The following is a 12,233-nucleotide window of genomic DNA, read 5'->3' on the forward strand; positions in this document are numbered from 1 at the left end:
GCAGTCACATCTTGAATAATCTTAGAAGAAAGCGGATGAACAATTTGAAAGTAATCTTTACCTGCAGATTGGGAGCACCAATTCCGTTTCTATCCATTCTTTTAAGCTCATTTGAAAAAGTGAGACCGTTCAGGGATTGGGCATCCTGTGAAACGATTATCACCGGCAACAACGACGCCAAGACAAGATACAAAGACAAAGTCATAATCCTAAGGCTACAATTGATATTATATTATTTTCACTTTTTCAGAGAAATATTTTTATTTTATATATATATATATATATATATATATATATATATATATATATATATATATATATATATATATATATATATATATATATATATAGGTATGCATATCTCAAAGAAAGTATGTAGTATTGTGGCACCTGACCCCACCTCTGTTTTTGGAGGTCCTGGTTTGCTTTGCTCCCGATTTGTATTATTTTAATGAGCTTGGATACTGTTCGTTATCTACATATTTAACTTTTGAAAGCGAGGGACCAGCCAGAAAAAATGACAACTTACCTGAGAAAAACTTTGACATGCAAAAAAAAAAAGAAGGAAAATTTCCAAACTTGTAAATCTTACTTCGTGTGTGGGGTGGGGGTGTTAGGTTCTAACTTCTTTCACAAACAACATCTATTTATACATATCCCTGATTTGACTAACTGCAACAAAAAGTGTGGGGGAATCAGCCTTTCAATGAACATTTTAAACAGTCAAAGTTATGTTTGGAAAAAAAGAGGGAGGCCAGCCCCCACCCCCATACTATGTACGTGCCTGCATATATCTTTCTTTTTTTTTTTTTTAAATAACTAACCCATTATTGTAGAATATGGATTGTAAACTTTATCAGAGTGATGTTATCATATAAATATGAGAATATTTCAACTTACCTTAAAATGCATAGATCTTTACAAGTGTTTTTTTTAAATCATCGGACTGTAGCTTATGTGCCAGTCTAATGAAAATGGGGTATGAACATTTGTTTATACTATTCAAAATGTTCCAAAATATGCAGAGGCTCTTTATTTTAAATCAAACTCGGCTACTCATAAGTATACTTTCCAATTACCCATTGCAGTTTGCTAAATCTGTCTGTTATCCGTAGCGCATTGCTAAAATGTTCAGTGATTGATGAAAATGTCATAACGATTTTTGGATATGATTAGATGCAAATATTTTGCCTGGTTTGTGATTTAAAGAATTCAAAGACATTTGCATTGCATTCAGGTAAGGATGATTTACCCTCTAAGGTTATCGCAAATCACGGTGTTTGATTCTTCCTATTTACAGCATATGACCTAGTTAACAAAAACAAATGAAGTATAAAGGTTAAAATATACATCGTTAAAGAGCCAACTTAACCTATTTTAAAGCTCGATCCTGTATAGTTATTATTTTTATAAGAACTAAGATATTGCGAAATGTGTACGGCTGAGTTGTACGTTGACAGTATTTGAAGAAGACGTCTCTTTTGGCAGACCGAATAAATTCGTATTCTTCATCTTAGACAAAGTTTTCTTTTTTATTTAAGTCAAGACAAATTGCTAAAAATAAACAGAAAGAAAAAAAGAAAGAAAAAGATAAATTGAGCAATGAAAAATGTGTGTTCAGAGACAGTTAATTTCAGAAACTTTCTCTCTGTAAATGTTTATGAATTATAACACTTTACCTGAAAATTTAATATAGATGAAATTTACATGCATTTTTAAAAAAAAAAATTACATATGTTTTCAGCAGAATTTTTAAATGTAATATAAGCAGGGACATGATTGTTCTGAGGATCATCATGACAAGGTAGGATTTTATTTTTTACTTTTTTATTAACATAAAGGAAGATTGAAAAGAAAATAGTTTAATTCAGAAAAGGATATCAACATGCTATCAAATTGAACCATTCTTGATTGAATTTATTAAAGTCATTTAATATATGTATATATAGTGTTTCTACATTCTAGCATTACACGAAAAATTAAATATGCACGCTTTGAAGCAACGTCTCTTCTTTTTTTCCAATTTTAAAAAGAATCATCAATATTGTGGTAAATTATTCTGTTTGTTGGCGTCTTGCATTTCAATAAGAAGATGAAAAATGTTTATCCGAAAGCTTCCACACATGACATTTGTCCCTGTACATGTACCTATAAAAGTCAGTCACCCAGATATTTATTTATTTATTTATTTATTTATTTATTTATGCATTTCATCCACATAGAAATTTAAATGGAAGTCGGCAGACCTCTTAAGATCACGTTCATCCTTTATCCCGTTTCATTTGTGGAAACAGGTTTACAAATGAATACAATATTTTACAGTACAGATTCTACCTTTCAAAGGGTGTCTGATGATGAATATATATATATATATATATATATATATATATATATATATATATATATATATATATATATATGCATATATATATATATATATATATATATATATATATATATATATATATATATATATATATATATATATATATATATTCATTGCAGTATTTTTAAGGATTAATGACCCAATCTTCCTTTAATTATGGTCTTTCCATTTGATGCAGGCCTAATGGTTTAAACAAAATTTTGATTAGCTGTGAAACTAATAGACCATAAATAATTCTTGTTGAATATTTAAAATAATATAAGGGTTATGTTTCCCAGATAATTATCTAAACCAAAATTCTATCTAGCAAATTATCATTTCAAAGGCAAGAAATAGAAGTAATATTGTAAACTTTCTGGGATTTTAAAAGTAAAAAATCTTAGTATTTGAATTGATGATAATAAGTTTTCTGTTGGCAATACGGGTTAATCATCAAACAGCATGATTTATGTATAAACGTTCGAGAATTTAAATTTAAAATCAAAGTTGAAAATATTTAGATATTTTGTAAATGAAAAACTCACCTACGTTCGGGTTTCTTTCGTTTAGACATTCGTCATTTAGACTTTGGATGACCCGATTTAATTTACTTCCTGTTTTGGAAATCCCAATAATGACTGACATGGAACAACTTTACTTCACTGCAAACAGATCCGATTAGAGGACAATCAGCTTTTCATTTATCTTTTAAAAATATTTCTTTTTGATGGAAGAAATGTATTCATGCTAAATAGTCAAAAGGAGAAAAAGAAATGTGATAGCCTATTTTTATATACATGTCTACCTTTTAAAAATGTATTCAAATTTTTTAAGCATGTCTTACTCTTATTGCATGATTCAATAAGAGAAAATCTTTCCTGACGTATGCAATACGAGTAAAAGTCTAAGCTCTCTCATACTAGTAAACAATATTGTAAACATTTGGATTGGATTGATTTTTATGAAAAGAATTTTATTCTAATTGACTACACATGAAATATGAATATTTTCCTATCGTAATATGTATTATATTGATGCAATCATTCACTTGTGCAATATTATATTACTATATTACTGTTATATATATTAAATTGAAATTTATGTAATCAAATGTTACTTTTCAGTCTTGATATTGGGTACTTCATGTTTATCCTCCATAAAAATGCCACAATATATTTGTTTTCATTTTAAAAAATGCTAAAAGATTGAGATTTATTTTTAAAAGCGGGGTGTCCTTTAATTCCTAAACATTGAGAAACAATCTCATGAGATTGAGATATTAACACGTTTTGGGTAGCACTTGAAAGACCATCTATTTTTAGCTCACCTGAGCCGAAGGCTCAAGTGAGCTTTTCTGATCACTTTTTGTCCGTCGTCCGTCTGTCCGTCCGTCCGTCTGTCCGTCTGTCCGTCTGTAAACTTTTCACATTTTCGACTTCTTCTCAAGAACCACTGGGCCAAATTCAACCAAACTTGCCACAAAGTATCCTTGGGTGAAGGGGATTCAAGTTTGTTCAAATGAAGGGCCACGCCCCCTTTTAAGGGGAGATAATTAGGAATTAGTGAAAAAATAATGGCATCATTTAAAAATCTTCTTCTCAAGAACCACTGGGCCAGGAAAGATGAAACTTATGTGGAAACATCCTCAGGTAGTGTAGATTCAAGTTTGTTCAAATCATGACCCCTGGGGGTAGGGTGGGGCCACAATGGGGGATCAAAGTTTTACATAGAAATATATAGGAAAATATCTTTAAAAATCTTCTTCTTAAGAACAGCAAAGCCATGATTGGTCATATTTATATGGAAGCATCCTCAGGTAGTAAAGATTCAAGTTTGTTCAAATCATGACCCCCGGGGGTAGGGTGGGGCCACAATGGGGGATCAAAGTTTTACATAGAAATATATAGGAAAATATCTTTAAAAATCTTCTTCTTAAGAACAGCAAAGCCATGATTGGTCATATTTATATGGAAGCATCCTCAGGTAGTGCAGATTCAAGTTTGTTCAAATCATGACCCCCGGGGGTAGGGTTGGGCCACAATGGGGGATCAAAGTTTTACATAGAAATATATAGGAAAATATCTTTAAAAATCTTCTTCTTTAGAACAGCAAAGCCATGATTGGTCATATTTATATGGAAGCATCCTCAGGTAGTGCAGATTCAAGTTTGTTCAAATCATGACCCCCGGGGGTAGGGTGGGGCCACAATGGAGGATCAAAGTTTTACATAGAAATATATAGGAAAATATTTTAAAAAATCTTCTTCTTAAGAACAGAAAAGCCATGATTGGTCATATTTATATGGAAGCATCCTCAGGTAGTGCAGATTCAAGTTTGTTCAAATCATGACCCCTGGGGGTAGGGTGGGGCCACAATGGAGGATCAAAGTTTTACATAGAAATATATAGGAAAATATCTTTAAAAATCTTCTTCTTAAGAACAGCAAAGCCATGATTGGTCATATTTATATGGAGGCATCCTCAGGTAGTGCAGATTCAAGTTTGTTTAAATCATGACCCCCGGGGTAGGGTGGGGCCACAATGGGGGATCAAAGTTTTACATAGAAATATATAGGAAAATAATTTTTAAAAATCTTCTTCTTAAGAACAGCAAAGCCATGATTGGTCATATTTATATGGAAGCATCCTCAGGTAGTGCAGATTCAAGTTTGTTTAAATCATGACCCCGGGGGGTACGGTGGGGCCACAATGGGGGATCAAAGTTTTACATAGAAATATATAGGAAAATATCTTTAAAAATCTTCTTCTTTAGAACAGCAGAGCCATGATTGGTCATATTTATATGGAAGCATCCTCAGGTAGTGCAGATTCAAGTTTGTTCAAATCATGACCCCTGGGGGTAGGGTGGGGCCACAATGGGGGATCAAATTTTTACATAGAAATATATAGGAAAATATTTAAAAAAATCTTCTTAAGAACAGCAAAACCATGATTGGTCATATTTATATGGAAGCATCCTCAGGTAGTGCAGATTCAAGTTTGTTTAAATCATGACCCCTGGGGGTAGGGTGGGGCCACAATGGGGGATCAAAGTTTTACATAGAAATATACAGGAAAAAATCTTTCTCTCAAGAACAGAAAAGCCATGATTAGTAAAATTGATATGGAGGCATCCTTGGGTAGTGTAGAATGAAATTTGTTCAAATGAGAGACCCCGGGGGTAGGGTGGGGCCACAATGGGGGATCAAATTTTTACAAATGAATATATGGGAAAAAATCTGCTCAGGAACAGCAATGCCATTTGTTATATTGATATGAAAGCATCATCAGGTAGTTTAAAATTCAAATCCCTCCCCCCCATTAACTTTTCAATTCTAAACTGATTTTTGTTTTTGTTTTTCCCCTAGCCAATGTGCTCAGGTGAGCGATGTGGCCCATGGGCCTCTTGTTGGTTTTAAAACTGAATATAATTCAAAAGTAATTTTTAAATTTTCAAATTTTTCAAAGAAAATCTAAATACGTGTATAAAATTATATATAAATATAAAACTGCATGAATCAGAAGGGTTTGGTGGGTTTAGAGGTAATAATAGCTTTTCGTTTGGCTGCCATCGTTCAAAATACCATCAATTTTGACACCAACAGTCATTAGCATCAAAATGCTCAATATTGAACCAACTCTAACTAGATTCGGGAGCTGTGCATGGGGCACAGTTTTGTGCTACATACCAGCATGATGTGAGTGATAGTCAAAGCTTGTTACAGAAATTAGTTTACAAAGATGTAAGTTGAATCTGCTAGGTTATGTGTTGCTAAACAATACTGCGAAGCAAATGAAAATTTTTGCTCCATTAAAACATAATATTATTAAAATCTAATGACCGATCCCAAAAATGTATTAAATGTCTCGTTTGCAGAAGAGTCTTGGAAACTTGCTTCACCAATGAACCAGCGCCCAGAAGTAGTGTCAGAGGAGATGTGCAAACTTTAAAGAACTTTGTCAACTGAACATATTGATTGGAAATACATTGAAGTAGTGACAAGACAATCCTACAAGAGAGCTAAAATAGTTTACACAGTTTTCAAACAAAAGTATACTAGGCCTAATTCCCCGGTGTTTCCGATCTCCTCAGACCAATCATCCCATCGCTTTAAAAACAATTGACTCCACAGAGAGTCGTAAGCTATTTGTCGAAACTTGCACATTTCAACAAAATGGAGGGTTACGATGACGTCGACCCAACATTTTGCGAGAGAACCATTCAAAGATTTCAAAAACTTAAAGAAAAGCCAGATACAAGACTTCCTATAACTCCTATGATGTATACAATCGTGAACATGCTGCCAACTTTTTTCCAAATGCACTGTTCCTGTAGGGCTTTTTGGTTTTCCAAGCAAAATAACACTTCCACTTTCAGCAATATCACTCGAGGAAACAACATGATGGTAAACCTGAAAGGCTCTTTATAACCATGGTCATCTTCAAGCACCATATTGGAAAACCAGCCGTTACTTTAAAGTTGTCAATGAACGGGGAAATACAGAGGATACAGTGTAGCTCCATTGTTTATAATTATTCCTATATCACCAATATCCAGGCAACACAAGAACTGAAAATCTCAATGTTTAACATATTTTTTTAGTTATTTTGAGAATCAAACAGAGCCAAAAAATGAGAGTTCTTATAATATTTGACCAAAAAGAAAATTTAAGCGAAATTTTATCAATCAATAATGAACTGGTTCATATTTGTCATATTATACTTATATTTAAATACTACGAAAATACATCGGGATCGATATTCCACAAAGGATCGTGAAAACTGACAATTGCAACAAAGACAGATGAAATCTCTTTTCATGCTAGTAGTAAATAAATAGCTGACCACTCATATTTATTTACATCTTTAGGTATGATACTACAAAGCTGGTGACACAAGCGTTCCTTGGAACACTCTAGTTTGACAATACTTATGCTTCAAACAACTTTACTCTTTTAAATATATATATATATGTAATGAAGGAAATACATGAATCAATTCAAGTGCTTAAAAAATAATTAATAGATAAAAGGGTTACCTGAATCCAGGTATTTTTGCGGGGTGCTGTTACTCTCATTACGTACGAAGAAAAAATGAAATAAAAATATTTATTAATTATAAAAAGGTGCAGTTGGACAGATGTTGTTCGAAAAAAAAAAACAGTTGCTAGAGTAAGAATTTTGAATTTTTGCTGGCTGCCATTGGGTATTGTGTAGGACAGGGAAATGTGTGGAGATTTCCATACCTCTGTTACAGCAGTGGAGGGGGTAATGTTCCGATTCCTGATATTTGAATATCAAAAATGATACACTATTGTTTTATTGAGGTTAAACAATATTTTGAAAATATGTAAACAATTTGTTAAAGTATTACTAATAATCCAATCTGATGTTTGGAGCCTTGATCAAGTGTAATGTTTGTCAAGACCTCTGAAAGTTTTTTAACCTTATTAACTTTGTTTCCTGGTAGGGAGGGGGCATGTATTTAACAAATTTGAACCTGTCCTACACTCGGATACTTGCACATCAATGTGATAAATCATGACCCAATGGTTCTTAATCGAACTATTTAAATTTTTTTCCCTATACATACCCATGTAAAATATTTATCTCTAATGTACACATCTGACCCCAACTAATTCCCGGGGCATTAATTAAGAATATTAAACTTTAACCTGCATTTCCTGAGAATGCTTACATCTAAATATTACTAATCCAGACCGAACTGTTCCTAAAGAATATTTTATAAGATTCTCTATTGATCCCCTTTTATTGCTCCACCCTATCCTTGGGGCCATGATGTGAACAACCTTAAATTTGCAATACCCAAAGACATTTGCATATTAATATGATTAATCACGGCCCCCTGTGAGAAGATTTTTAACACTTCTTCTTTTTCATTCAAATTCAAAACTTTGCTCACCTATTGTTGCCCATCCATCACCAGCAGGCCATATTATGAAAACATCCTGAGGATGCATGCACATTAATATGACAAATCATGGCCCCTGATGTTCTTGAGAACATTTTTAAAAGATTTTTCAAGATATCCTATATAAAACTTTGATTCCTTTTGTGGCCCCAACCTACCCCTGGGGCCACAATTTGAAGAATTTTGAATGTTCACTTATAAAGAGAGCCTTCATCTAGAATCTTTCCTTGCTTCTTGATTATTCAAAGTAAGATTTTAAAAGATGTCATCAAATTTTTACCATTTCTTAATCATTTCCGCCTTGAAAAAATTTATGGCCCTCCATTTAAACAATTCCATTTTTTTTTCACCCAAAGATGTGCTGTGGCGTATTTGGTTTAAATTGGCCTCGACGTTCTAGAGAATTGACAATGTGTAAAGTTTACAGAGGGACGGATGGTCAGCTAAACAGACGGGCGGATGCCGGACAATATGAATCGGAAACTTAGTTATCAGAAAAGCTCACTAGAGCAGCTAAACATTCTTTTGCAATTACAAATAAATACCGATTAGTTATCTTCAGTTGAGTACAAGCTGACTTGTGGCTAACAAGCCTATTTGTAAACAGAAAGAACGTGTTTTTAAGGCTTTGAATTATGAACATTTTCCCTTTACTTCCTTTTGTTGTTATGAGTGCTTTGCCTGGATGGAATTTTCTTTGTTCTATGTTCATAGGCCATAGGCAGTGGATTAATACGTGCACCCTTGATAATGTGCAGAATTCTAGCTAATCCTATATATCGGTTGCTATAGGTAAGATTGTTTTTTATTCACTCCGAGATATTTTTAGAGCAACAGATTAAAAGAAATTGTTAATCTTAACCTTCCTTAGATAATTACTTAGTATAAACTGCGAGACCACGCTCTCTACGAAAGCTTTCTTTAGGGAAATATGCAACTGCTAAATGTAAATCGAACAGTTATAGTTATTGTCATGGGGAAACTCGTTATTTTAAACATAATTAGATGAAAAAAAAAGACATCACCGTCTTGGATGATTTGATACGGAGGAGACCTCGAAAGCACACGATCAAACGACTAAAATGTTTAACATTTTAGGTAAATAGCAAATTATAGTAGATGTAAAACTAAAAGAAATCATTAAAATGAACTGAAGTTCTTTTGGAGTCATGACACATATCACCATCAACTGCAAGGGTTTCTTCGGATGATTGTCTTTATTTTCTTCTATTTTTAAAAGGTATTCTCTTCCGTTGGATTTTATATCCCGTTTTTTATTTTACAAAAATATTTGTAGATTCCAGGTTTAACCTCTGTAATTATGTTTGTTAAAAATACACGTCATGAAAGATTGTAATATGTTCAATAGATCAGCGTTATGCAGTTTTAACAACATTACGTGTTTTTTTCACGTTGACAAAGAAAAACCTATGCTACTTGTCAATAATAGTAATGGAATATGAGACAGTATCAACTCTATATACGTTATAAATTGTGTTTGTACAATATATATATATATATATATATATATATATATATATATATATATATATATATATATATATATAGAAAGAGAGAGAGAGAGAGAGAGAGAGAGAGAGAGATGAATTTAAGATATTCATTTTTATCCGTGAATAGTTTCATTTAAACTGCTCCTTCGTTTGAGGCCCATTTTTCTCTTAACAACAGAACAACAGTGAAATTTAATTTGACAAGTTACCCCCAGGTAGCACATCGCATAGGCGTGTCGCAAAAACATGTTTTTGAAATATTGAACATAAGTTTTCCCATCGAATATACACACAGGTTATATTCCATCATTGTGAAACTACGAAATTTCACATCATGGCCCAGCAAATTTAATAATGTTTCCAACTGTCTTTAAAATGAAATTCTCAGTAGGTAATATTTCTTTTGAGTCTATATTAATTTCTTCAAGTAAGATATTTTCATACCACCAGACAACAGCTGGGAAGATATCGAATTCTTTAAAATATGTGAGTATAAAACTTTCTTTCAATTATCAATAAGCCATTTATGTAACTGTACATGATTATAAATTTATTCTGAGTTGTTCTTTTCTAAACAAACACAGTTTTCAAAAATTATAATATTTTATAAATTCATAATCTGCGGAGAATGTATTATGTAAAGGGAAAAATTGTAGAATCAGTTGTCAGGTTTTACAATAAAATGCTTGCTTGTGCAGTAGATGTACACGAACACATTTATTTGAAAAACACACACACACACACAGACAAGATCGGTATAAAAAGGTCCTTTCAGTGGATTTTAATTTTTAACAAGCTACATGTATTCAACAACATTATCTATCTGTTATTTCCTATTTATTCTATATCATATGCATGTCAAGTTCAAACAAATCTTAGCTAAAATTATGTTTTTACATACTGTAAAGATATTACGTCTAATGAACAAAACTATTGTAATATGCCAGAAGAGGATATACTAACCCAACAGTGAACAAATATTAATGATAAACTGAGAACTTATTTGCATGTATCTATGGTATGAAACATCTCTTGGGTGAAAATTGATTAAAAGAATAATTTTTAACAGATCAAATTGAAACTTTTAGCACTGTATTACATTGAATCTGAGACCTAAAGTTATGGGTTAATTTAAATCAATTTCAGTGAAAATTATTGAAGTAAGTTGATCATTATTATTATTGAAAATTATTGAAGTAAGTTGTTGCATGCATTCGTTTCTAATACCCAAGAAGAAGGCTCAGTATCCAACAAAATGAAGCTAACAAAAATATTAAAGTCTATTTAAAAAAAAATATTTAATTATGTTGAAGAAATCCCTTATTTTTTTTTTTATTTTCCACCACTTTATGCTTATGAAGTACCACTATTCTTATGAAGTATAAGTTATAAAAACTTGAAGTTAAAATAATAAATAAATAAAAGACATAAATGAGGAATTCATTTTATTTGAATATACACAAAAGACACCAGAAACACTTGAAAAGTATTTTCAGGAAAAGTGCTGGATTTGATTCCCTCCAAAGTCTCAAAATGATATATGAAATAAAATAATATTGAATTAAAGGGTTAAATTGAAGGGGAGAACAAACTGAAAGAAATTGAAAAAAATAAATATCACAAACGTATGTTACTAAAAGTGGAAGCACTGGCTTTTTTTTTCATCTGCAGCTGCAGCTGGGCTCTAATACCTTTGTATTAATTTCTTTTCATATTTTATAAACATAAAAGCGTTATAACTCCTTTTCAAAAAACAAAACCAGAAAAAAAAGTTATAACGCATTTTAAGGTCAAGATCTAGTGAATGAAAGGTGCCCACATATTTCTCAAATTTGAGATACACATTACTTTTAATGTTCCTTTACGAATATAGCTTGGCAAAATAAGGTGTATCCGGACATAATTTTGGGGTAAACTCATCGGAAAAACATATTATAAACTGCCCATTTTCAATGAAAAAGGAAAAAGTCTGGTATAAATATGGGAGTTTTTTCCATCTCAGACAAAGGAAATGTATCAATATTGCCTACAGTCTCTCAGAAAACAGTTTTCCATATCTTCTTGATCTCTACTTTAAAATGATAATAAATGGAATAAGAGTATCGGGGTTACATTTGACATGATTTCAAATTGAATGCCATGAAAGTGCTTTATTTTCTACATAATTCTATTGAAGCCGTAAAGTACGGGAAAAATTAAGTTTAAATCAATTATGACGTCATAATGAATCTAGCACCAAGAAGAAAGTCTAAACTCATTTACTAGATCTTGCCCTTTTAAAAGGGCATCATTACGCCTTTTGAATATAGCGCAAAATAGAAAGGCTTTGTGACGAAAATTAAAGTGAAGAACTGTTATTATATGATTTTAATTATATGAAGACGGGATTGAATCCATCTTAATCCATGCAATTAGCATGTATCAAAA

General features: G+C 32.0%; 1 protein-coding gene across 1 annotated transcript in view; it reads right to left on the minus strand.

Annotated features, from left to right (window-relative positions):
* The window catches only part of LOC133188722 (uncharacterized), a 65,469-nt gene extending 65,292 nt beyond the window's left edge, over nucleotides 1-177 (minus strand). The window contains exon 1 of the mRNA XM_061324218.1: nucleotides 62-177. Within this exon, the coding sequence (XP_061180202.1) occupies nucleotides 62-97 (36 nt within the window). The 5' untranslated portion in view covers nucleotides 98-177. The remainder of the gene's footprint in view (nucleotides 1-61) is intronic.
* Nucleotides 178-12,233: the final 12,056 nt, after the last annotated feature.

Source organism: Saccostrea echinata, unplaced genomic scaffold (assembly GCF_033153115.1).
Source record: "Saccostrea echinata isolate AGI-Se365-2 ecotype Australia unplaced genomic scaffold, CSIRO_AGI_Sech_v1 ptg000016l, whole genome shotgun sequence".
NCBI lineage: Eukaryota > Metazoa > Mollusca > Bivalvia > Ostreida > Ostreidae > Saccostrea > Saccostrea echinata.